This window comes from Acartia tonsa, chromosome 8 (assembly GCF_053477335.1).
Source record: "Acartia tonsa isolate MP-2025a chromosome 8, ASM5347733v1, whole genome shotgun sequence".
Lineage (NCBI taxonomy): Eukaryota > Metazoa > Arthropoda > Copepoda > Calanoida > Acartiidae > Acartia > Acartia tonsa.
Window position 1 is genome coordinate 3,288,137 of NC_137267.1, and position 22,922 is coordinate 3,311,058.

General features: G+C 34.7%; 1 protein-coding gene across 1 annotated transcript in view; it reads left to right on the plus strand.

The window, feature by feature from the left end:
• Positions 1 to 13,489, plus strand: part of LOC145325822 (uncharacterized) — a 37,995-nt gene extending 24,506 nt beyond the window's left edge. Inside the window, exons 16-25 of the mRNA XM_080168782.1 lie at positions 1,977 to 2,168; positions 2,372 to 2,992; positions 3,703 to 4,260; positions 4,853 to 4,996; positions 5,298 to 5,490; positions 7,805 to 7,903; positions 8,538 to 8,635; positions 8,908 to 9,003; positions 9,621 to 9,797; positions 12,519 to 13,489. Of these exons, the coding sequence (XP_080024908.1) occupies positions 1,977 to 2,168; positions 2,372 to 2,992; positions 3,703 to 4,260; positions 4,853 to 4,996; positions 5,298 to 5,490; positions 7,805 to 7,903; positions 8,538 to 8,635; positions 8,908 to 9,003; positions 9,621 to 9,797; positions 12,519 to 12,599 (2,259 nt within the window). The 3' untranslated portion in view covers positions 12,600 to 13,489. The remainder of the gene's footprint in view (positions 1 to 1,976; positions 2,169 to 2,371; positions 2,993 to 3,702; positions 4,261 to 4,852; positions 4,997 to 5,297; positions 5,491 to 7,804; positions 7,904 to 8,537; positions 8,636 to 8,907; positions 9,004 to 9,620; positions 9,798 to 12,518) is intronic.
• The last annotated feature ends 9,433 nt before the right edge of the window (positions 13,490 to 22,922 follow it).

A 22,922-nucleotide genomic window follows, 5' to 3' on the forward strand; every position in this document is an offset into this window, starting at 1 on the left:
GACTCAGCAAGATCCCAGAAAAGTGTGGTATATCTAGGGGGGGGGGGGGGTTTAATGCAACCATCTCGTAATCAGTGATTAAATGGCACTTAGAATTCGAATTTCGATCAGAAATTTTGCATGAATAATCCTTGGTAGGTCTATTTTCCCTAAATCGTACAAAAAATTGGAAAAGTAACGGCTGGCGGCTCAGCCGTTTTTTGCCTATTTTCAGGGCAAATTCATCATTAATTACGTAGGAATCAACTTTTTAAAACATATTTTTGGTTTAATTCATGTTAAATGATAGTAATAACCAATTTTTAAATTTCTAGTACCAACAGCTACCGGCTAGAACCGTTTGATAAGGTTTTTGAGTGAGAAAAAGTATTATGTGAAAATAGGTTTCGTGACTTTTTTGCTCTTAAGATAGTAATAAAATGGCAAAACAGCTGAGCCGCCAGCCGCTAGCCGTTACTTTTCCAACTTTTTGTTCGATTTAGGGAAAATAGACCTACCAAGGATTATTCATGCAAAATTTCTGATCGAAATTCAAATTCTAAGTGCCATTTAATCATTAGGGTGGGTCGATTTTGGACATTTTTTTTCTGAGGCCAAAGCGGGGATCTGCACTCAATTTATATAGATATAATACACCTCTGGGTGATTTAAAATTTATCCTAAGTCTTAAAACCGCTGACGACCAGACATTCAATTGTATAGCTATTTGTAAATGGGAGTCAAAAATTTATTGAATCAGAACTATGGCTTCATGGTGCTCCCTGGAAATGCCTTGAGGAGCTGAGTCAGGAACTTTTGTCCGTTTCAAAAAATCTCGTTCCTAGCCTGAGAAAATCTAAAAAACCTCTACAAATTGGACAATTCTCAATAAACCTTAAAAAATTTTGGTTTTTTAGTGATAGAAATCACTAGGAACGAGATATTTTGAAACGGACAAAAGTTCCTGATTCAGATCCTCAAGGCCTTTCCAGGGAGCACCATGAAGCCACAGTTCTGATTCAAAAATTTTTTTTAATGTCGTCTTTGCATACTAATAAGTAATGAATTATATTTTTAAGTGGTCGTGTTCTAAAACTCAATTTTTTAAAATTCTTTTTCGGTCAGAAATGTTTTTAAGGTTAATTTTATCTGTTGCATATCCCCGCTTTGTCTAATTCCGATATGAACCCACCCTATTAATCATTGATTACGAGATGGTTGCATTAACCCCCCCCCCCCCCCCTTAATTAGGTTGATATTAACTATTTACAATGATACAGTTTTGTCCAGAAAAGTATTTTGTCAGTATCATTTTTCATTAAATTTTTATTGTGTTTTTAAAGATTCAACTATTATTCGAAAATACCTTTCAGTTGATTTTATATGCATCAGTCAACATTGCAACAACTTTTTTTCTCCTTGCTACCAAATATTCATACATGCAGTACTTTTCAGCTCCTCAGTTGCACTAGGTGTCCCCTCTCCTCCTTTCTAGGGGTGGCCAATCCTTTCTATAGTGTTGCCCTTGGCTTTCTTAAGTGGGACAAAAGTTGGGTTTCACTTGGGTTGCCCTTCATAAAGAGACCAAAAGTTGGGTTTCACTTGGGTTGCCCTTTATAAAGAGGCCAAAAGATGGGTTTCTCTTGGGTTGCCCTTCATTAAGAGGCCAAAAGATGGGTTTCAATTGGATTGCTCTTCATAAAGAGGCCAAAAGATGGGTTTCATTTGGGTTGCCCTTTATAAAGAGGCCAAAAGATGGGTTTCACTTGGGTTGCCAATCATAAAGACGCCAAAAGTAGGGTTTCACTTGGGTTGCGAAAACCCAACTAATGCAAGTATGCAAATATACTTCTCTTAGAACTAAATGAAGCTTTTATGTAAACCTTTAAGATATTTAGCATTTTCTTAATGGTTTAGTACTAGGATTGGATACAGCTACAAACACTTTTTTTTTATTTTAGAATCCAAAAAAATTATTCCATTATTTGTATTTAAAGGACAAAAGCAAAAAATCCAAGGATAAGAAGCGGTCCAAATCCCGGGAGGACAGAAAACGGTCCAAATCCAGAGAGGACGAGAAGGATAGATCAAAAAGCCGTGACAAGAATGAAGACAAGGATAATAAGGATGAGGCTAAAATGGAAACTGGAGAAGTTGATGAGAAGAAAGAGAAAATGGAAGTTAACAAGGTATAATGAAGTAGTAGATTCTTATTAGTTGATTTATTTTTATGCGATGTTATTTTTATACGTTGAGTGTTCTTTATTGACTAAAATATTGTAAGAAAAATTGAGAAATAATAAGTAGGTAACATCATTTAAATGTTAAAAAAGATATTGTTTTAAAAGAAGCTTAAATTAAAACAAAAATTAACTTTTCCATATTATTTTAGGATATTGGAGAAACAAATGATGAAAGCAAGGAAACTGTTGAAGCCACTGCCACATCTGACAAGAAGGATAATGATAAAAGTGGTGACGAAAAAGAGCGCAGCCGATCCAAATCCAAGAAACGTTCAAAATCTCGGTCAAAATCCAGAAAACGATCAAACTCCAGATCCAAGTCGCGCAAACGCTCTCGGTCCCGGTCAAGAAAACGGTCGCGTTCGCGTAAGCGCTCCCGGTCCCGATCTCGGTCACGAAGGCGGTCCAAGTCACGTCCGCGCCGCCGGTCTCACTCCCGCCGTCGGCGGTCAGTTTCACGTCGTAGGTTCAGTCCTATCCGGCGCCGGCGAATGTCTCCCATTCGCAGGCGCAGCCGATCCTGGCGGCGTAGGTCAGTTAGCCGTAAGCGGTCAACCTCGCGTCGGAGGACGTCGCGTGACCGCCGCCGATCACGGTCTGGCCGCAAGCGGTCGGCCTCCGAGAAGCGGTCAAAGAAACGGGTAGACAAGCGGGATGATAGCTCCTCTGCTAGTGATTCCTCTGTAGAGAGATCTAAAAAGAAGGATGAATCTAAAAAGAAGAAGAAAAAGAAAAAGGAGAGAGATAACTCTTCTGATGATAGTGATCAGGTACAACTTTGGAGACTTTCCATAAATTTTGATTGGTTGATTCATTAGGTTGCGAGTCTAAACGTTTTAATCGTTGGTTTAACAACCTTGGGGACTTGTAATGAATTTTGATTGGTTTATTCATTAAACATTTCAACCAACAATTGTAATCTACAGAAGAGGGAATTTTGTGTATCATCATTGGGGATGAACATTATTTTATGGCCAATTTAAAATTAAGATAAATGACTTTTATTCTAAACCGTATTTAAAATTTCTGCTTGTTCCCCCATATATTTCTTGATGTGATCTTTTGAGTACCCTAACTCTACGGGGCTACCAAGTACCTAATATTGCCTAACTTGACCTAAAGTAATAAACAAACAAACGAAACCCCTTCCCCTTAGGAGGGTTATTTTTATATTTGAAAAAAGATGCATAGGTATTTTGTTTTATAAGTTGACCCCTAACTCTTCTTCAAAAAAAATTATTTTTTATTTTTACCTGTCCAGGGACCACCTGGAGGCCTGCGCCTCCTGAACTTGGAGGCCTATCCAAAAATCTCAAAACTTGGGAAAATTTATCATAAAAGAATGATTTTATTCCTAATAACCTAGCCTGTCAGTCCAAAGATAAAGCCTGTAATCATCGTTTAAGCAAATGTGTCAAAATCCTCCCCCCCCCCCCCCCCCTTATTGTACATTAGTAGTTAACATTGTTCTTTTTTTCAGGAAAGTAAGAAAGATAAGAAAAAATCTAGGAAAGAAACCGAGGATTCAGATCAAGAAACATCTGACAAAAAACATAAGAAACGAGATGACTCTTCTGATAGCGAGACAGACAGAAAAAAATCTAAAAAGAAGAAAAAGGACAAAGATAGGGAAAAAGAATCAAAAAAGTCCAAACGGGACAGAAGTGCTGAAAGCGAAGGTCCCAAAAAAGAAGACAAAGCTGACGAAAAGGAAACGGATAAAGAGCAGTCAATCAGCATCAGCAGTCGCAAGGACAAAAGCAAAGAGCGGTCCAAGTCAAGAAGCCGTTCCGCCAGTCGTCGCAAGGAGCGGTCCAAGAGCCGCGACGATAAAAAATCGGACAGGTCACGCAGCCGCAAAAACAAGGAGGAGGAGAAAGGTGAGGAGCGGCGCAAGGACCGCGAGGATCAGTCAAAGAGTCGCAGGGATAAGAGTGAAGAGCAGCTAAGAAGCCGTCGGGACAGAAGTGAAGAGCCGCCGCGCAGCCGGCGAAGCGGCGGCGGCGATTTTGGAATGTGGAAGCATGATAAGTTTAAGGTAATATATTACTTATATTTGCATTATTATGTACATAAATAAAACAGAAGCTGCCACCACATAAATAAGTCAAAAACTCAACTCACCCGGTCATTATAAAAAGCTTGATTTGAGAGCAGCAACATATTTGAGATCTCCATAATACATCAGTTTATACATCCAATATACAAATACCCTATTCCAAATATTTAGATTTTGTGTATCTCTTACTAACAGATTGGGTTTGTGAGTCTTAAAAAGGTTTCTTTACTTAATAATATATAATATTATCCAATATTGTTTGTTTGACTTTCTCGAGGCTTTTGATAGTCAGTTGATGGTACTTCTTGGTTATCTAAAACAAGAGAGCATTACTGATCAGCGCGACGTTTCTATATTTTGAAAAAGCTAGTAATTAGATAATAAACACTAGGACCTTTTCTCCTGTTTATAGCCCCTACGAGGGCTCTTATCTAGCGGGGCCTATTTCCTAACCCTGCGGGGCAAGCACTAACATTTACCTAACCTATCAAAAGCTAATGTGAAAATACGACGAAACCCGCTACTTCGTTTTCTTTCCATGACCCGAGTTATATTATATATATTACAATAGGACTTGGAGGAAGAAGAGGCTGCAGCTGCTTCAGAGAAAGAATCCGCGGCTGCTACGGAAAAAGAAGTTGCAGCTGCCACAGAAAAAGAGGCGCATGATATGGATTTTGAGGCATTGAAGGAGAAATTGAAAAGGAAGAAAAAGGTATGTCACGTGTTTATTCAGCGGTTAGCGAGATTCTTTGCTACAGACAAAAAAGGCTTGCTACTTTATAAAAATGCTCTTCTATTATATTTGGCTTAAAATTTATATTTTTTATTAAATCTTGATTGGTTGGCTAAAACTAGTGTCAAAGTTTTTCAACAAAAATTTTATTGTTTTTAAGGAGTAATTTTGTTTATCATCATTGTGGATTATGTACAGTACATCAATTTATCGTCATTGTCTTATCCCTTAATATCTTTTAATTTAGACAAATATTTCTTGACAGATTTTTTTTTCATAGGAAAAAGAAGAAGCTCTAAAAGAGCAAGCTGACAAGAAGGCAGAAAAAGACTCCACGACCCAGAGCTCCGAATCCTCCAGTAAATCCGCGGACAAGAAAAGATCCAAAAAGGCTGCAGCCTCCAGCTCCGAGGATTCCTCAGACGATGAGAAAGAAAAGAGGAAGGCTAGCCCCAAGAAAAGGGCAAAGTTAGGTAAGGAAAAATCACATGACTTTTAATAGGTACTAAATATTATGTTTACTAGCAGCTACACTGTTTCATTGACGTGGGGAGTTTTAATATCAGAACAAGGATGACAACATCCATAAAAGCGGAGCACTGAAACGGTAGGACAAACGGACATGAACGAACACTTAAATTGTGTCAGAACTGAATAATCAGAATATAAATGTATAAGAGTCGAAGCAAAATTGTAAGTAAATTTGTTGAAAAACTGCTTTATACAGGATAATCAGGGATGGCAAAATAAAAACCACGTGGTTTTAATCAAGTGGTTTAAACCAAAAAAAAAAAAGCTAAAAAAACCAAAAAAAAACAAGGTGGGATGGTTTAAATGTTTTTTTTAATACAAAGGCCTATCTTTCCAGTTATATCCTTATAATAAAGTAACAGGATGTTTGTATGTGTGTTTGTGTGTTTGTATGTTTGTATGTTTGTACCAAAGGATCTCGCTAACCGCTGAACCGATTGGGTTCTCCTTAACAGGGTAGCTTCTCATAGGTCCCGGGAAGGTTTATAACTATTTTCTTTGGGGGTGGGACACCCCCAACCCCCCCTCCGAAAATTTTTTTTTTAACACTTTTTAACTAAATTTAAAAATGAGGGGGGGGGGGCACCCCCCCCCCCCCCCCCAAAAAAAAAAATGTTCGCCCCCCCCAAAAAAATTTTTTTTTTACTTTTTCTTACAAAATAGGTATAAAATAAAAAATTCAATTATTAAATTCTACTCTCTCCTCCTCAAGTGCCCCTAGAGGCCTCTAGGGGCCTAGCCGCTAGTCTTTTTATAATGTAAAAAATACAGTCAAAAACATAAATACCTAATTCAAAATTCTTTTAATAGTTTAAATATTTATACTAAAGGGGTAGTTTCACGAAATGCATTTGAACTTAATTTAGTGAACCGCATATTTTTTCTTAGTTAATGGGGTAAACTACATTTAAATAGCATATATTTGAAATAAATTCAATTTTCTACCACGTAGTTTTTAAAATATCAAGACCTGAAAATTGTCTTTTTGTGATATATGCAATTTAAAAAGACTATTTTCAAGTCTTCATATTTTAAAAACTATGTGGTAGAAAATTGAATTTTTTTTTAAATATATGCCATATAAATGTAGTTTAGGTAATCATTTAACCAGGATAAAATATGCGGTTCACAAAATTAAGTTCAAATGCATTTCGTGAAACTACCCCTTTATACTAAATTAGAATACTTTAATTTAGATATTATTAAAAAAAAACAAAAAAATTATTAAAAAAAACAAAAAAACCTGGTTTTTATTAATAAAAACCAATAAAAACCAGTTTAAACCAAATAAACCACACTGGTTTGATCTTTTTTAAAAAAACCTGGTTTTTTCCCATCTCTGAGGATAATGTTTATGGACATACATGCATATTTAGGACTTGATCATAGAGTTGCTTCGCTTATAACATTATACTTTAATATACCAAAAATCAGATCAATCGGATGATTAGATCACATAAAAGGGGGGAGGGGGGCAAAAGTGACACTTTTTGAAACCAAAACTAAAAGTCAAAGGAACTCAACTAAAAAAAGAGTTACAGGTCTGACATTTTGCATGGCAGTTGCTTTATAGGGGTACAATATGGAACTGTGAAGAAACGGCGGCGCAACCGCCGAAAACCGCCGAGAAAAGGCAAAAAAAAATTCGGCGGGAAACGGCGGTTTTCGGCGGTTGCGCCGCCGTTTCTTCACAGTTCCATATTGTACCCCTATAAAGCAACTGCCATGCAAAATCTCAGACCTGTAACTCTTTTTTTAGTTGAGTTCCTTTGTTGACTTTTAGTTTTGGTTACAAAATGTGTCACTTTCGCCCCCCCCCCCCTTTTGTTGTTAAAAAAGTAAAAAAAATCAACATGTTTAAAACGGATGCACGGAAATTTTGGTAATGATTATAGAGTTGCTTCGCTTTCTAAATCGTACCTAATTACTAAAGGAATCACCATGCAAAATTTAACATCGATAGGACAATTCTAACATGTCTAAATTAACGAATAAAGCTATCCGTTACGGACAGACGGACTGACCCTAATTATAAAAGCTTCGCTTTTAAAATATTTCATAGTTTTCACTAAATTATGCTTTAGAAACCGGGTTTTTAAAAGAGTCTTATTATTCAAGATATATGGACCATTGCTAATTTAAAAAGTGCAAAAAATGCTTTTTAAATTCAAACTGCACGGCTTGTGTTAAAAGTAGAAAAATGTTATGTATAACTACCGTTTGTATTTTTAATAAAATCACATTGTATTTTTTTAGAGTCTGAATCAGAAAAGAAAAAATCTGCGAAAAAGAAAAGGAAAGATTCTAGTTCAGATTCTGAAGATGAGCCAAGTAGAAGCAAGAAATCAGCAACAAAGGAATGGATGAATAATAAATGCAAATTGCTTTCTGCTCTTTTGTAGCGACTTGGCTGTGTTAATATTTGCGACGCTATTAGCTGATATTCGAAGACCCAATTGAAAGTCGGCACAGGGTCCACAGATGAGGACACACAGTAATTTAACCCCTTCCATGTTCCCCTTTATTGTTTAATGGATAGATCTACTTAAAATACATTTTTACATATATACGTCTGATCAATTAAAGGGAGGGGACTTTGGAGTGTAAATTATACTTGTTCCCAAACTAATAACATATTTTTTGGTTGGCTTTAAAACCTTGGGGATTTTTATTAAATCTTGCTTTTTTTGTTCAAGCTAGCATCACCAAACTTTTCAACTAATAGTTTTTGTCCATAGAAATTGAATTTTATTATTTATTAGAAATGTATATTAACTTATCCGTCTATGTTTTTATGTGGGAAGGGGGGGGGGGGTGTAGAAAACCCCCCTAAAATTTTGAAAATCTACTGGATTTTACTTTCTAAAGATAAATATTTTTGATACCTTTAGTCTAAGTTGGGTACACAATGTTTTTTTTTTAAATCAGCATAGCCAAAAAAATTTTAATAAAACAAAGAAAACAAAAACAAATGATTTATCCATTGATTAGGCTAAGTCTAAGAAAAAGGGTGCATCAAGTTCATCAGATTCGGATTCCTCCAGTTCTGAGGAAAGTGCCACTGAGGAAGAGAAATTGAGAATTAAGGTAAGCTTCCCTGACAAATGTAACTACCAAAAAAGTATCTAGACATAAATTTTTAATACAATGAATTGTCTTTTTGATAAAATAACAATTTATTAATTTAAAATCAATGAAACTAAATTTTTTACCTAAATCAAGATTTTTTTGTTATTAAAAGATACCTAGAGGAAAGATATATTTTCGTAGATGAATTTTACGTTTTTATATTTCTTAAATGGCCATTGTCCCCTCCCTCCCTGTGTTACGCTACATTCAAATAATTTCTGATATTTTAGGCACTAAGATCTCTAGTCAGTAAAACTTTGTCCAGCGGAAAGGAAGGCAAGACTAAAAAGAAATTAGATATCTCAGAATTGTTAGAAACAGTTAAGGTAATTTTTTTAACAAAGTTACTCTGAAGATTTCCCTTTGTCTGGTCGTACGTCCGTAACTAGTGGGGAAATGTGATTTACTCGTCTTCTATTTAAACAGTTAAAAATTTTGGTGAAGTTTTCCAGTGCAAATGAGCTTCCATGTATAATTTTATGGCAAAAAAGAGTCTTAAATCTCCAATTATAAAAAAAAAAATTTCTACACGATCTTTTATCTATTAGAAAAACTATGTTTCAAGTTCAACCAACTTTTCACTTTTTTTCCCATGTACATTAATATCATGCTTGACACGCATAAGAATAACCAATATATTTTGTCGTAATAAAGGTTACTCTAGTCGGAGAGAAAAACTTACGGTAAAACGGGAGGGAGGGGACATTAGGCTAGTCTCCAAAGTTTTAAAATAACGTTTTCTTATTCTTAGGTTTAACAACCTTGGGGACTTTTATTGAATTTTGAATGATTTATTCGTTAAGTTTAGTGCCCAAACGTTTCAACCACTAATTGTAATTTTGTGTATCATCATTGGGAATGTACATCAATATACCGTCCATTGTCTTATCCCTTTAGATCCCTGATAGTTTTTTATTGCTAACCAACTAAACTTTTATCCTAGGAAGCAAAGAAAGCCCAGAAAAAGTTGGACAAAATGACCGAAAAGGAGGGTAAACAAGTAGGAACCAAGAGCAAAGGAGGGAAGAGAAAGGAGGGAAGCTCCTCTGACAGTAGCAACACCAGTAGCGAGGAGGAGAAAAAGGAGGAAGAAAAGAAAGATACAAAAAAGAAAGAAAAGGTAAAAATTTGCAGGGAATCAAATATTATTGATTTAGGCTATTTTCCTAGGGAGATAGCATGTCTCCCACCAAAAAAATTAACATCTAAGAAAAAAGATAACATATACCTAGGGTCAAGTGGGGCCATAGACCGGTAAGGGGCTAAACCGGTAATTTTTTTACCCACTTTCATAAAATGACTTTTATCTCCATGTTCCTTTCAAATGACAGAAAAAAACATAAAAGCAAATTTGTTCTTATTAAATTGCCTACAAAAAAATATAAAATTTTAAGGGTACTTTTTGGGTCTCAAAATCGGATGAAAATTTTTTTCACCTAGGTGCAGGGGTGTATATTCTGCACAAGATTTATTTTTTTTTTCCCTGCTACAATTTTTTTTTTTTCCCTCCCTAGTTTTTTCTCGCCAAGTAGGGGGGGGGGAAATGGAAAAATATTTAAAGAACTCTATATTTTATTTATTTTATCCCTCCTACCACACATTTTTTTAGTTTTTTCACCAAGGAGGGTGGGGAAATGGAAAAAATGTTTTCAGATTTCTTAATTTTTACATTTTTTTCCCCTCCAACCACTTATTTTTTATTCCCCCCCCCCCCCCCTGAGCAGGAGATCCCATGTAGAATATACACCCCTGCCTAGGTGTGTAGTAAAGATCGACCTACACAAAAATTAGTAAGACCTAGAACTGATCCGTGAAAAGCTTTTGAACTAAGAATTGCCCGCTCTTTCCAATTCCCTTGAGAGCTTAAATGTAGAGTTAATTTTTTTTCCAAAATGACCAATATTCGCGCGGGGCTATTTTCGGTAACGTCGAAAAAAAATTCTAATTCGATTTTTAAGATTAATTTTCAGGTTTTCTTTGGTAAAATCTAAAATTCAATATGGGCTTTTTGAGAATTAGGCCAAAAAGTTAATAGAAAAAGTTTTTTTTTATACATAATTTAGACCTAGGATAACGTCCTTTTAGGACCTAATAGTCTTTTCCGTGAGCTTTCTAAAGGTCTTGGTTTCATTTAAAAATATTAATATTTATCCTATTGATTATTGGATACACATAAAGAGAGGGGGCGGAAGTGACACTTTTTGCAACCAAAACTAAAAGTCAAAGTTACAGCTCTGAGATTTGGCATGGTAGTTGCTTTAAAGAGGTTCAATATGGAACTGTGAGGAAACGGCTGCAGAACCGCCGCTCAAGCCGAAAACCGCCGTTTCCTGCCGAATTATATTCCTTTTCTCGCCAAATTAGACAATTTTCAATTCCTGTAAAATTTTGTGTCAAGTTAGTTTGTAAGGGAAATTTTGAATCGTTAAAAATTGTCTTATTTGGCTAGAAAAGGCAAAAAAAAATTCGGCGGGAGCGCATATACCGCCGTTTCTTCACAGTTCCATATTTTAACTTTTAAATGCAATTGTCATGCAAAATCTCACAGCTGTAACCTTTTTTTAACTGAGTTCCTTTGACTTGGTTTCAAAAGAGTGTCACTTCCGCCCCCTCCCATTGTCTTATCCCTTTAGATCCCTGTTTCAACCAACATTTTTGATTTTAATTAATAGATAATAGAAGGGTTATCTATAATACAAAGTAGAACGATGTCTGTCTGTCTGTCATTTTGTTTGTACCAAAGGATCTCGCTAACCGCTGAACCGATCGGGTTCTTCTTTACAGGGTAGCTTCTCATAGGTCCCGGGAAGGTTTATAAAAATACCCCCCCCCCCCAAAAAAAAAAAAAAATACCCCACCCTAAAAACAAATTTATTTTAAAATCTAAAATACGAAAAATTAGGTTCATCAAACCTCTTGGGGAAAAAAGCTAGGGGTGAAGCCGCTAGTATTATATAAGACATTTACATCATTTATCGTCCATTCTCCTATTCTATAAAGATGATTGGGAAATACTTAACATAACAATTTTAATTGAATTCCACATTTTTAAAAACTAAACAAAATTTGGTGCGTCAATTCTATCAATACTAAGTTTTATTAAAGAAAAACAAACAAGAATTGGAAAACTAAAATAAACAACTAACAAGAAAACTAATCTCCTACCTCAAGGCCAGATATTGTAATTTTAAATAGGTAGATGAGATGTAGAATATACGTGGATATTATGACAGGGGGGAAAATATTTTGGTTCCTATTAGAACAAAAATATGGCCTTCAAACTTAAATATGTCCTAGTACATATGCCCAATAGTATCTGTATTGAATTGATTTTAAGCAATAGATCTCAACTTTGAAGCGTTTTACAGCCTTTCTAGCAAAATTTTTTTTGCAAATCTTATCTTGAGAAAACGCAGATTTAGGTGTCATGACGTTTGTGTTTGTCACAACTTAATGAAAAGATTTTAAATTTTTTTTCTTTGCTGATTTTAATATTCTCTTAAAAAACAAAGCAAATAAGCTATTAATCATTAAATTCTGATAACTATAAGTGGGGTATAATTGATTTTTAAAAAGTTCTCATAAAAAAAACACTGTATAAAGTGGTAAGTTTTTTATGCTTGTAGAGAATGATCTCGTTAACCACTGAACCGATATGTTCAACTCTTACAGTGAAGCTTCTTATAGGTCCAAGGATGCTTTTAGGCTTTTACTTTCTTATATGGCTGAGTCTGGGTATGGTTTAGGCTATTTTTCTGCCCTTCCATATCCCTTCGAATATGGAGTCCCTACCGCAACCGTTAGTATGTACATACATTACTAATTGAAATATTTATTTTAGGCCGAGCCGAAATCACTGAAAGCTAGAATTGAGAAGAAAATCCGCAGAAGTCGACGCGGCGATGATTCAGACAGCGATTAATCAATCAATCAATTGCCCATAAATTGAATTATAATTGTGAAAATCAATTTTTTAAAAATTACTCGTCCATTGTTTTTCTAGTATGACTTACAATCCGTTGGATTAGAACCGGTTCTCAGTCATACTGAAAAATCATGTATAGCATCGATTACAAACAATTTTCCAAAATAAAATTTAAAAATTAAAACCAGTTTTTGTTAGCCTGGGCCTTTCTTCGGTCCCATGGGTCAAACAAAACTGGTTTAATTTCAATTTCCGTAGAAAGCTGTCTATAATACGATGCTAAAATATTCTGAATATACATCTATGCCTTTGATTTCTAAGGTTGCCTATAAAATTGTTATTGTTGATATTTTTAATGTTTCGAAGAAGCTTTTTTACCGTAAGAAAATTCCCTTGTTTTTTGATTGTTTTCCTACTTCACTAATATACTATTTTTCAATATATTTTTTTCTATTCCAATTTTTGTTTCTTGTGTAATCGATTTGAAAATTTATTTTCTAAAAAAATTCTCATGTTTATATATTGGGCATTTTAACATGAATTTTTAGATGGATGATAGTTTGCAATAATGGATGTATTATTACTTAGATCATATTGTCATGTTTTCAAGTGAAACTTGCAGCGGACTTATATAACTCTTTTAAGCCCCCATCCCCTCCCCTTCTACTGAAAGAACGAACTGACCAAAAAACGAGCTCCGAGTTAGCAACCTAAGTTGCCAATTTTTCTCCTATCATACATCCATTTTTGCAGTGCCAATGTTGCAATTTTGTTTTGATTTTTGTGTCTTATCATGATTTTTTTTCTCATTATGCATTATTTTTGTTGTTTTGTAGAGTATAATTTCATTCGTCACAATCTTTATAAAAATAAACACCTTAACTAGATGCTTATTATTTCAGGGATCTAAAGGGATAAGACAATGGCCGATAAATTGATGTACTTCCCCAAAGATGATACACAAAATTACCCCTTCTGTAGATTAACTTAGTGGTTGAAACACTCTACATCGTATTATAAACGGCTTTCCGCGGATATAGAATGTACAATTAAAAGATTAAAACCAGTTTTTTAGCCGGTGCCTTCGGCACCACTTTTTAATCTTTTGATTGTACATTTTTATATTTGTAGAAAGCTGGATATAATGCGATGCTAGACATAGTTTTTTTTCGAATGGATTAGAACCGGATTCGAATGAATACGAGAAAACGTTATTATTAAACATTTGAGTCTGTCCCCTCTCTCTCTCTAATTTCATTTACAAATCGAGATTATCTAGAGACAAACTAACTTTCTAAATCAGATAATATGAGAACTGTGGAGGTACATTCCAGACATGTCATTGGTTGAAATTGTGTACAGATTTTGATTTCTTAAGAGAAAGCTATTTTTCCTGGGTAAATTAAATCAAGTAAAAATTTATTTCCCACAAAATAAAACATATAATTTAATCCTTATACTAAAGTAACAGGATGTTTGTGTGTCTGTACCGAAGGATCTCGCTAACCGCTGAACCGATCAGGTTCTCCTTAACAGGGTTGCTTCTTGTAGGTCCCGGGAAGGTTTATATCTATTTTCTTGGGGGGTGGGACACCACCAACCCCTCCCCAAAAAATGAAAAATCCCCCCCCCAAATAAATTTTATGGAATTTTTTAATTAAAAATTAAAAAACAAATCAGGGTCGGTCCGTCCGTACGTTTGGAACAGATTGCTTTTTACGTTAATTTAGGCATGTTAGAATTGTCCTATCGATTTCAAATTTTGCATGGTGATTCCTTTAGTAATTAGGTACGATTTAGAAAGCGTAGTAATTCTATAATCATTACCAGAATGTCTATGTTGATTTTTCTTCTTTTTTAACAAATTTTTATGTGATCTAATTATCCGATTGATCTGATTTTTTGGATATTGATTTCTGGGACAACAAAGTATTATGTTATAAGCGAAGCAACTCTTTAATCGTCCTAAATGCAAGTATGTCCATAAAAATTATCCTGTACCAAGCAGTTTTTCAACAAATTTACTCACAATTTTGATTCGACTCTTATACATTTATATTCTGATAATTCAGTTCTTACACTATACATGTGTATAATGTCCGTTTGTCCTACCTTTTCAGTGCTTCGCTTTTATGGATGTTGTCATCCTTGTTTTCAATTTAGCTAATGGAAGTGGGTAAGAAGGGGGAGAAATAAGGGAAGAGGGTTGTGGGGAAATTTTCACTTGGAATTGTTTGTCAGAATCTCATTCCCTAGTCCCTGCTAATTTCTAATAATAACAAGGATGACAACATCCATAAAAGCGAAGCACTGAAACGGCAGGACAAACGGACATTAACACTTATATTGTGTCAGAACTGAATAATCATAATATAAATTCATAAGGGTCAAAGTAAATTTGTTAAAAAACTGCTTGATACAGGATAATGTTTATGGACATACTTACATTTTAAGGACTTAATTATAGAGTTGCTTCGCTTATTACATTATACTTTGTTGTCCCAGGAATCAATATACCAAAAATCAGATCAATCAGATGATTAGTTCAAAAATTTGTTGTTAAAAAAGTAAAAAAATCAACATGTTTAAAATGGACGTACGGACATTTTGGTAATGATTATAGAGTTGCTACGCTGTCTAAATCGTACCTAACTACTAAAGAAATCACCATGCAAAATTTGAAATCGATAGGACAATTCTAACATGCCTAAATTAATGAAAAAAGCTATCCGTTACGGACGGACGTACGGACGGACCGACCCTAATTATAGAAAAGCTTCGCTTTTAAAAACTGCGTAATTGGTATCGAATTGAAGAGGTTCTTGGTTCAAGACTGGAACACACCGCTTCATACTAAAGGCGATGTAAATTAAACCCACTTCTGCTATGTCAGACAAATTACATTAATAGGTGGAATGAATTGGCCCTTTAAACTGGCGTAAATCATCACCATGCACTGTTAGGACTTTCAGACAAAGGTTGTGCAATCAACAAGTTGTTAGTCTGTTGATTTCACCTGAAATGACGGGGGATATGGCTCACCTTAGTTACCCGTGCTTGTTGGGCGTAACTTCTATAAAATTAACGTCAGTTTGTTGAAGCGTCAACTCATTATTAATAAACAGTTTCTTCCAAAAACAAAATTATTAGAGAAAGAAACACGAAACCTTTACTGTATTTTTTTTAAATAGGGGGGAAGCACGTCCTAACTTTTTTTTTGGAGGGGGGGGGGATTAAAAATGAAAATTTTGGGCGGGCACCCCCAAATTTTGGATGGGGAATCACCTCTTTACCCCGCCCCACCTCCCTTGGACTATTGTCAAATATGAAGAAAAGTTGCGGGTTTCGTCATATTTTCACAATAGCTTTTTCCTATTTCTAGGCCCTGCTGTGGGCTCTAACCCTGCGGGACAATCACATAACCTAACCTAAAATAACCTTTCAAAAGCTACAGTGAAAATACGACAAAACCCGCAACGTCGTTTCCTTCACATGACACGTTTTTAAAAGCGAAGCTTTTCTATAATTAGGGTCGGTCCGTCCGTACATCCCTCCGTCACAAACGGATAGCTTTTTTCGTTAATTTAGGAATGTTAGAATTGTCTTATCGATTTCAAACTTTGCATGGTGATTCCTTTAGTAGTTAGGTACGATTTCGAAAGCGTAGCAACTCTATAATCATAACAAGAATGTCCTTAAATCCATTTTAAACATGTTGATTTTTTACTTTTTAACAACAAATTTTTATGTCATCTAATCATCCGATTGATCTGAATTTTGGTATATTGATTCCTGGGACAACAAAGTATAATGTTATAAGCGAAGCAACTCTGTAATCAAGTCCTAAAAATTCAAGTTTTAATGTCCGTTTGTCCTACCGTTTCAGTGCTTTGCTTTTATGGATGTTGTCATCCTTGTGTTCCTTTATTTTTAGTAAGTTAAGCACAATATAGGTTAAACTTTGATCTTATTTTTACACAAAATTTTCTTTTTCTTCTGTCTTATTCAGGGGCAAAGGGACATTTAATCTGAAGAAAGTAAATTTCCATTAAAAGAAACTTGCACTTCTTTACAATTTAATATTAAAATCTTTGATAATACATATCAAATACAGCATGATATTTCACTTTAAAAATGAACAATAATCAGCATTATATGTTTATGTCTTTTTTTCCAACTACCTGGCCCAGGTCTTGTGGGATCTCTTTCGTCTGCTAGCAAATTGCTTTCTGCTCTTTTGTATCGTTTTGGCTTACAATGCTATTAGCTGATATTTAAAGACCCTATTGAAAGTGGGCACAGGGTGGTGACATACATTATTTAACCCCTTCCCCTGCTATTGTTTTACTTTAATCGTATAATTACCAATCAAAGGACCCCTCTTTATACGGTTGATAAAGTAGGGGGTGTCTCCAGCACATTAACAATAAAATACCATAACACTTGTTTGAATTAAAAGGGGGTAAAAAACATTGTAAGAGGTGTGTAAAAAGAGAAGTGCAACACTAGCAAAACTCTGTGTATACCAACGAATGACTGAACTGTGTCCTACCAATCCCCTGTCAAAATTTATGTTTTTTGATCCTATTATATCTGGTTAGGTATTTTATAACCAGCATTTTATGTTAAGTTAGGATAGAAAGTGTTGCGTGTTTCTTTACACATCATCTATAATTTTATGTGAGTTTGGGGTAGAAAGTGTTGCGTGTTTCTTTACACATCATCTATAATTTTATGTGAGTTTATGATAAAAAGTGTTGCGTGTTTCTTTACACATCATCTATAATTTTATGTTGTGTTAGGATAGAAAGTGTTGAGTGTTTCTATACACATCATCTATAACTTTATGTGATGTTAGGATAGAAAGTGTTGCGTGTTTCTTTACACATCATCTATAACTTTATGTGATGTTAGGATAGAAAGTGTTGAGTGTTTCTATACACATCATCTATAATTTTGTGTGAGGTTAGGATAGAAAGTGTTGCGTGTTTCTTTACACATCATCTATAATTTTAGGTTAGGATAGAAAGTGTTGCTTGTTTCTATACACATCATCTTCAATTTTATGTGAGGTTAGGATAGAAAGTGTTGTGTGTTTCTTTACACATCATCTACAATACAAAGTAGAACAAAGTCTGTCTGTATGTATAAAGCTTAATATCTTAGTAACCACTGAACAAATAGGGCTCTACTCATCAGGGAATATACATACTGGTCCTGTTGTGGTTTTAGGCTATTTTCTTGGGGGTGGGACAGCCCAAACCCCTCCAAAAACAAAAAATCCCCCCCCCAATTTTTTTTTAAAATTTGCTGAAGATTTCCTTAGTTTCGCCTTAATTTTTTTTTTAAATCACCTCTTGGGGCAAAGCCCCTAGAGGCTAGGGGCGAAGCTGCTAGTCTATTATACAAAGTCTGAAGAACAATTTCTGTCTGTCTGTCTGTTTGTTTGTACCAAAGGATCTCGCATAACCGATTGGGTTCTCCTTTACAGGGTAGCTTTTAAAAGTTCCTGGGAAAGTTTATAACTATTTTCTTGGGGGGTGGGATAGAAAGTGTTGTGTGTTTCTTTACACATCATCTACAATACAAAGTAGAACAAAGTCTGTCTGTATGTATAAAGCTTAATATCTCAGTAACCACTGAACCAATAGGGCTCTACTCATCAGGGAATATACATACTGGTCCTGTGATTGTTTTAAGCTATTTTGTTGGGGGATGGGACACCCCCACCCCGAAAAAATGAATTATAATCCTCCCCTCCAAAAAAAATACATCCCCCCCAATTTTTTTTTTTAAACTTGAATTTAAAAAGGGGATTGATTAACAATAAAAAAATTTCTCCCCCCAATAAAAAAAAAAATAATTTTTTTAACTTCTTCTTTTTAATCTAAATTATTAAAAAAAATAGGTTGATCAAACCTCTTGGGGCAAAGCTGCTAGTATTTTAAAAAATAATGAGGTTTTTTGCTTGAAGCTTAAGATATCAGTAACTACTAAATCAATTAACTTCATTAGTTTAGGTAAGCTTCACATAGTTCCTGTGATAGTTTTATGCTTTTTTGCTTTCGGATTTAGATAAGATAAGATAAGATTTATTTTCCTAAGGTGCATACAATTAGGGCGAGTTACTGATTAAGTTTACAATGGTTTACTAAGGTTTCATCCTGAAATAGATTGCAGTTTATAATAATAATGTTTCTGGCTGAAATAGAATGCATATATATATATATATATTATCTATTACAATGATAGGATTTCAGGAATGTAGTAAATGTATCAGTTTTATTTATTATACATGATAATAATTTAAGTATGACCAGCTCAGGGCTGTATTGAATATTTCGTCCGCTCCTATATTCACATACATTTTAAATATAAGGTTACATTTTTATAATTATGAACACTGAGCAGCTGTGTCACGAGTGGATGGCTTAACCCATCAGGGTTGTTGAACTGCGAGGTGTCTTTGCAGCGCTTACCAAATCATGACATAGCTTATAATAGGATTTTTGCATGAATATTGATTACATACAATAAGATAAAATACTATAATATTCGCTAATAATACCCTTAACGACCGTTCCACCTTGCTTATTTCGGGGTCTCCAAGAATGAGATCCATACAATTAAATTACGGATGTCGTGGGATTTCTCCACGCTTCTATTCCCGTTCTAGACCTTTTCCTTGACCCACCCAACTTTTCCCTGGATTAGTTGAGTTTACACATTAATGTTATTCTATATCCATGGGATATAGCATCCCATTTCCGTAGGTACCCAATGACTTTTCCCAACCCCGACAAATCCTTACATCCCTGTGGCAATTGACGGATTAAGGCTTAGATAAACATCAAGATTGAGATGTTAACAAGGACGTTAACATTATTGTGTGAAAATACGTACTTTGAGAAATAAATAAGAAGTAAATAAGAAGTTATGAAAAAAGAAAAGGATGTTTATTGAAATTACTTTTGTCTTGAAATAATTTGAAAAGATTTTGTACCTATATATTTAAGTCTTTGGATGGTTTTAATCTCCTCAGCTCCTTGCACCATGAAATACAGAGAACCTTGATGCTCGGGGGATAGCTGCTAGTAAAAAAAAAGTAGATGTGAAAAAAGTACAACCAATTCGGTCCAGCCATTTCCGAGATCTTTAGCTTAAAACAAAACTACCCTCTCTTTGTTTTTAATTTTCAAAAAACCAAAGGATAGGGTGGGTTCCAGTGCTCAACAAGGCACTTTGAGGGAAAACGTAGAATTTTGCACAATTTAAGAAATGAATCAATATGTCACATACAACCACTTACAGAGTAGCTGTGCTAAAATAATTAAGTGGGTGAAGTTTGAGCTTATCAACATGTATGATAGAACCAAATAAGGAGCAGCTCTGCTGATACTAGTACAGACGGAAACGACCCAGGGATCTAAAGAGATAAGACAAGGACCGATAAATTATTGTACATCCCAAATGATGATACACAAAATTACTTCTTTTGTATATTACAATAAGTGGTTGGAACGTTGGGACACCCAACTTTATAAACCAACCACTGAAAATTTAATGAAGTCCCCAAAATTGTTAAGTGATGAATAGGAAAGCATTATTACAAAACTTTGGGGACTAGTGTAATAAACAGACCAAAGTCCGCTTCCTCCCTTCAAATGATCACTTTTAAATTATCTCTGATATAATTATTTTGGAATTTTCCCAATGTGAAAACTACCACGCCACACAAACACTTTTGCTCGATGAACAAAAACAAAAAAAGTTTCAACAGATGGGCAGAAGGTGTGATAATTCATTTAGAGTCTCTGTGTGTGTGAGTGAGAGAGATAGTCTGTTTAGTTTGGTCTGTGTGCGGTCTTAGAGTAATTTGGTCTGTGTGTGTGTGTTTGTGGTTGAGTCTATGTTTTTGTGTATGTGTGTGTAAGAGTCTGTGTTTTTGTGTTGGAGAAAAGTAACTTTAATCCTATTATGCAAAGGAGAAATTGTCCGTTTAGATCTCAATAACTACTGAACAGATTGTTTTTTCTTTAAAGTGAAGCTTTACGTAGCTTTTTGTTGGGGGGGGGGGGGGTCTCTGTTTTATTTGAAATGGAGTTTGGGGTCATATTTGACTGTAAATTACTACACGGGTATCCAAAGTTTTATAAACACAATCTCACATCTCATTTGTTGGTTTAAAAACTTCAAAGACTTTTGTCAAATCTAGTAGGGGTATCTACCAGAGCGAGTGGGGTCAATGGGCTGTTAATTACACTAGTCCACAAAGATTTATGATAACGTTTTCTTTTCGTTGGCTTAACAACTTTGGGCATTTTGCTTAATTTTGATTGGTTGGTTAATAAAGTTAAGTGTTCAAACGTTTCAGCCCCGTATTTTAATCTACAGAAGGGGTAGTTTTGTGTATCATCATTGGGGATGTACATCATTTCATCGGCTAATGTCTTATCACTTTGGATCCATGGATATCCACTATAAATGTATCAATGTATTATCTTTTCAAAATAAATAACGTAGTGTGTTACAATTAACAGAAAGTCTTCATGGCATGGTATTTTGCTGTTCAAAGGATCGAGTAAGAATCATCCAAAAATGTTTGGGTATTTTTGCATATCCACTAATTTTATCAAAATGTAGAATGATTTTATTGGCAAAATTAGAACTGAACATTAAATTATCAGGAAAAGTAGTGACGTGCACTGGGTTTGCTAGGGAGGTGTAAACCAAGAGGGGTGAAAAAAGGGGAAGGCCCTCATTTCAATTTTGTCCCCTCTGCACGCCTATGTGTATAAGTAAAACTTTTCACGATAATGTGTAAATATATTTATGGGAGGGCACCTGAACTTAAACATGACAGTGAGCAAAATGGTCTAATTATTGAGCTAGATTCTTAAAACTTGGTACATAAGCCAAGTCCTATAGGTTCTACATCTAAATGAAAAAAAAATCAAACTTTTTTTTTTAGGTCGGTAAGGTACGAAAAACCCTGCGGAAATGGGGCTTTTAGGCCTTTTTTGGTCTATTTTGTTGTAAAACTTACCGTTAATTGTTTTTTCTTAGGTTTTTTTCCTTGAATACGCTGGGTCTATTCACAAGGACATTATTTAAGATGATTCAGCAAACCGGGGACCTATCCCAGCGGGCTAGGTGGGTGGCTTGCAGGTGTTAAGTGCATTTTTTCATATTTTCTGTTGTCATATATCAAATTATAAGTTTTTTTTGAGATTCGGTCCACAACTTGCAAAATCATCTTAAATAGCGTCCTTATGAATAGATATAGTGTATTCAAGATAAAACCTGAAGAAAAAACAATAAAACTAAATCTCTACACCCAAATAGGCCAAAATTGGCCTGAAAATCCCATTTCCGCAGGGTTTTCTTACCTAACCAAAAAATAAAAAATTTGGAATTTTTTTTCTTCATTAGGTGTAGAACGTATAGGACTAGGCTTGTGTACCAAGTTTTAAGAAGTTGGCTCAATATTTAGACCATTTTGCTCACTGTTTAAGTTCAGATGTCATAACGCAACCCCCCCCCCCCTTCTTATTTGCACATGAAAATTTGCTGAATTTGTTGAACAACCAAAGTTTGTTGATTATGTTTTCCTACCACCAACCTATTGATAGGACATCAGACAAAATAGTATAGACTAATCATAGTTTGTTTATAATGTTTTCCTACCACCAAACTATTGATAGGACATCAGACAAAATAGTATAGACTAATCATAGTTTGTTTATAATGTTTAGCTACCACCAAACTATTGATAGAACATCAGACAAAATAGTATAGACTAATCATAGTTTGTTTATAATGTTTTCCTACCACCAAACTATTGATAGGACATCAGACAAAATAGTATAGACTAATCATAGTTTGTTTATAATGTTTAGCTACCACCAAACTATTGATAGAACATCAGACAAAATAGTATAGACTAATCATAGTTTGTTTATAATGTTTAGCTACCACCAAACTATTGATAGGACATTAGACAAAATAGTATAGACTAATCATAGTTTGTTTATAATGTTTAGCTACCACCAAACTATTGATAGAACATCAGACAAAATAGTATAGACTAATCATAGTTTGTTTATAATGTTTAGCTACCACCAAACTATTGATAGGACATTAGACAAAATAGTATAGACTAATCATAGTTTGTTTATAATGTTTTCCTACCACCAAACTATTGATAGGACATTAGACAAAATAGTATAGACTAATCATAGTTTGTTTATAATGTTTAACTACCACCAAACTATTGATAGAACATTAGACAAAATAGTATAGACTAATCATAGTTTGTTT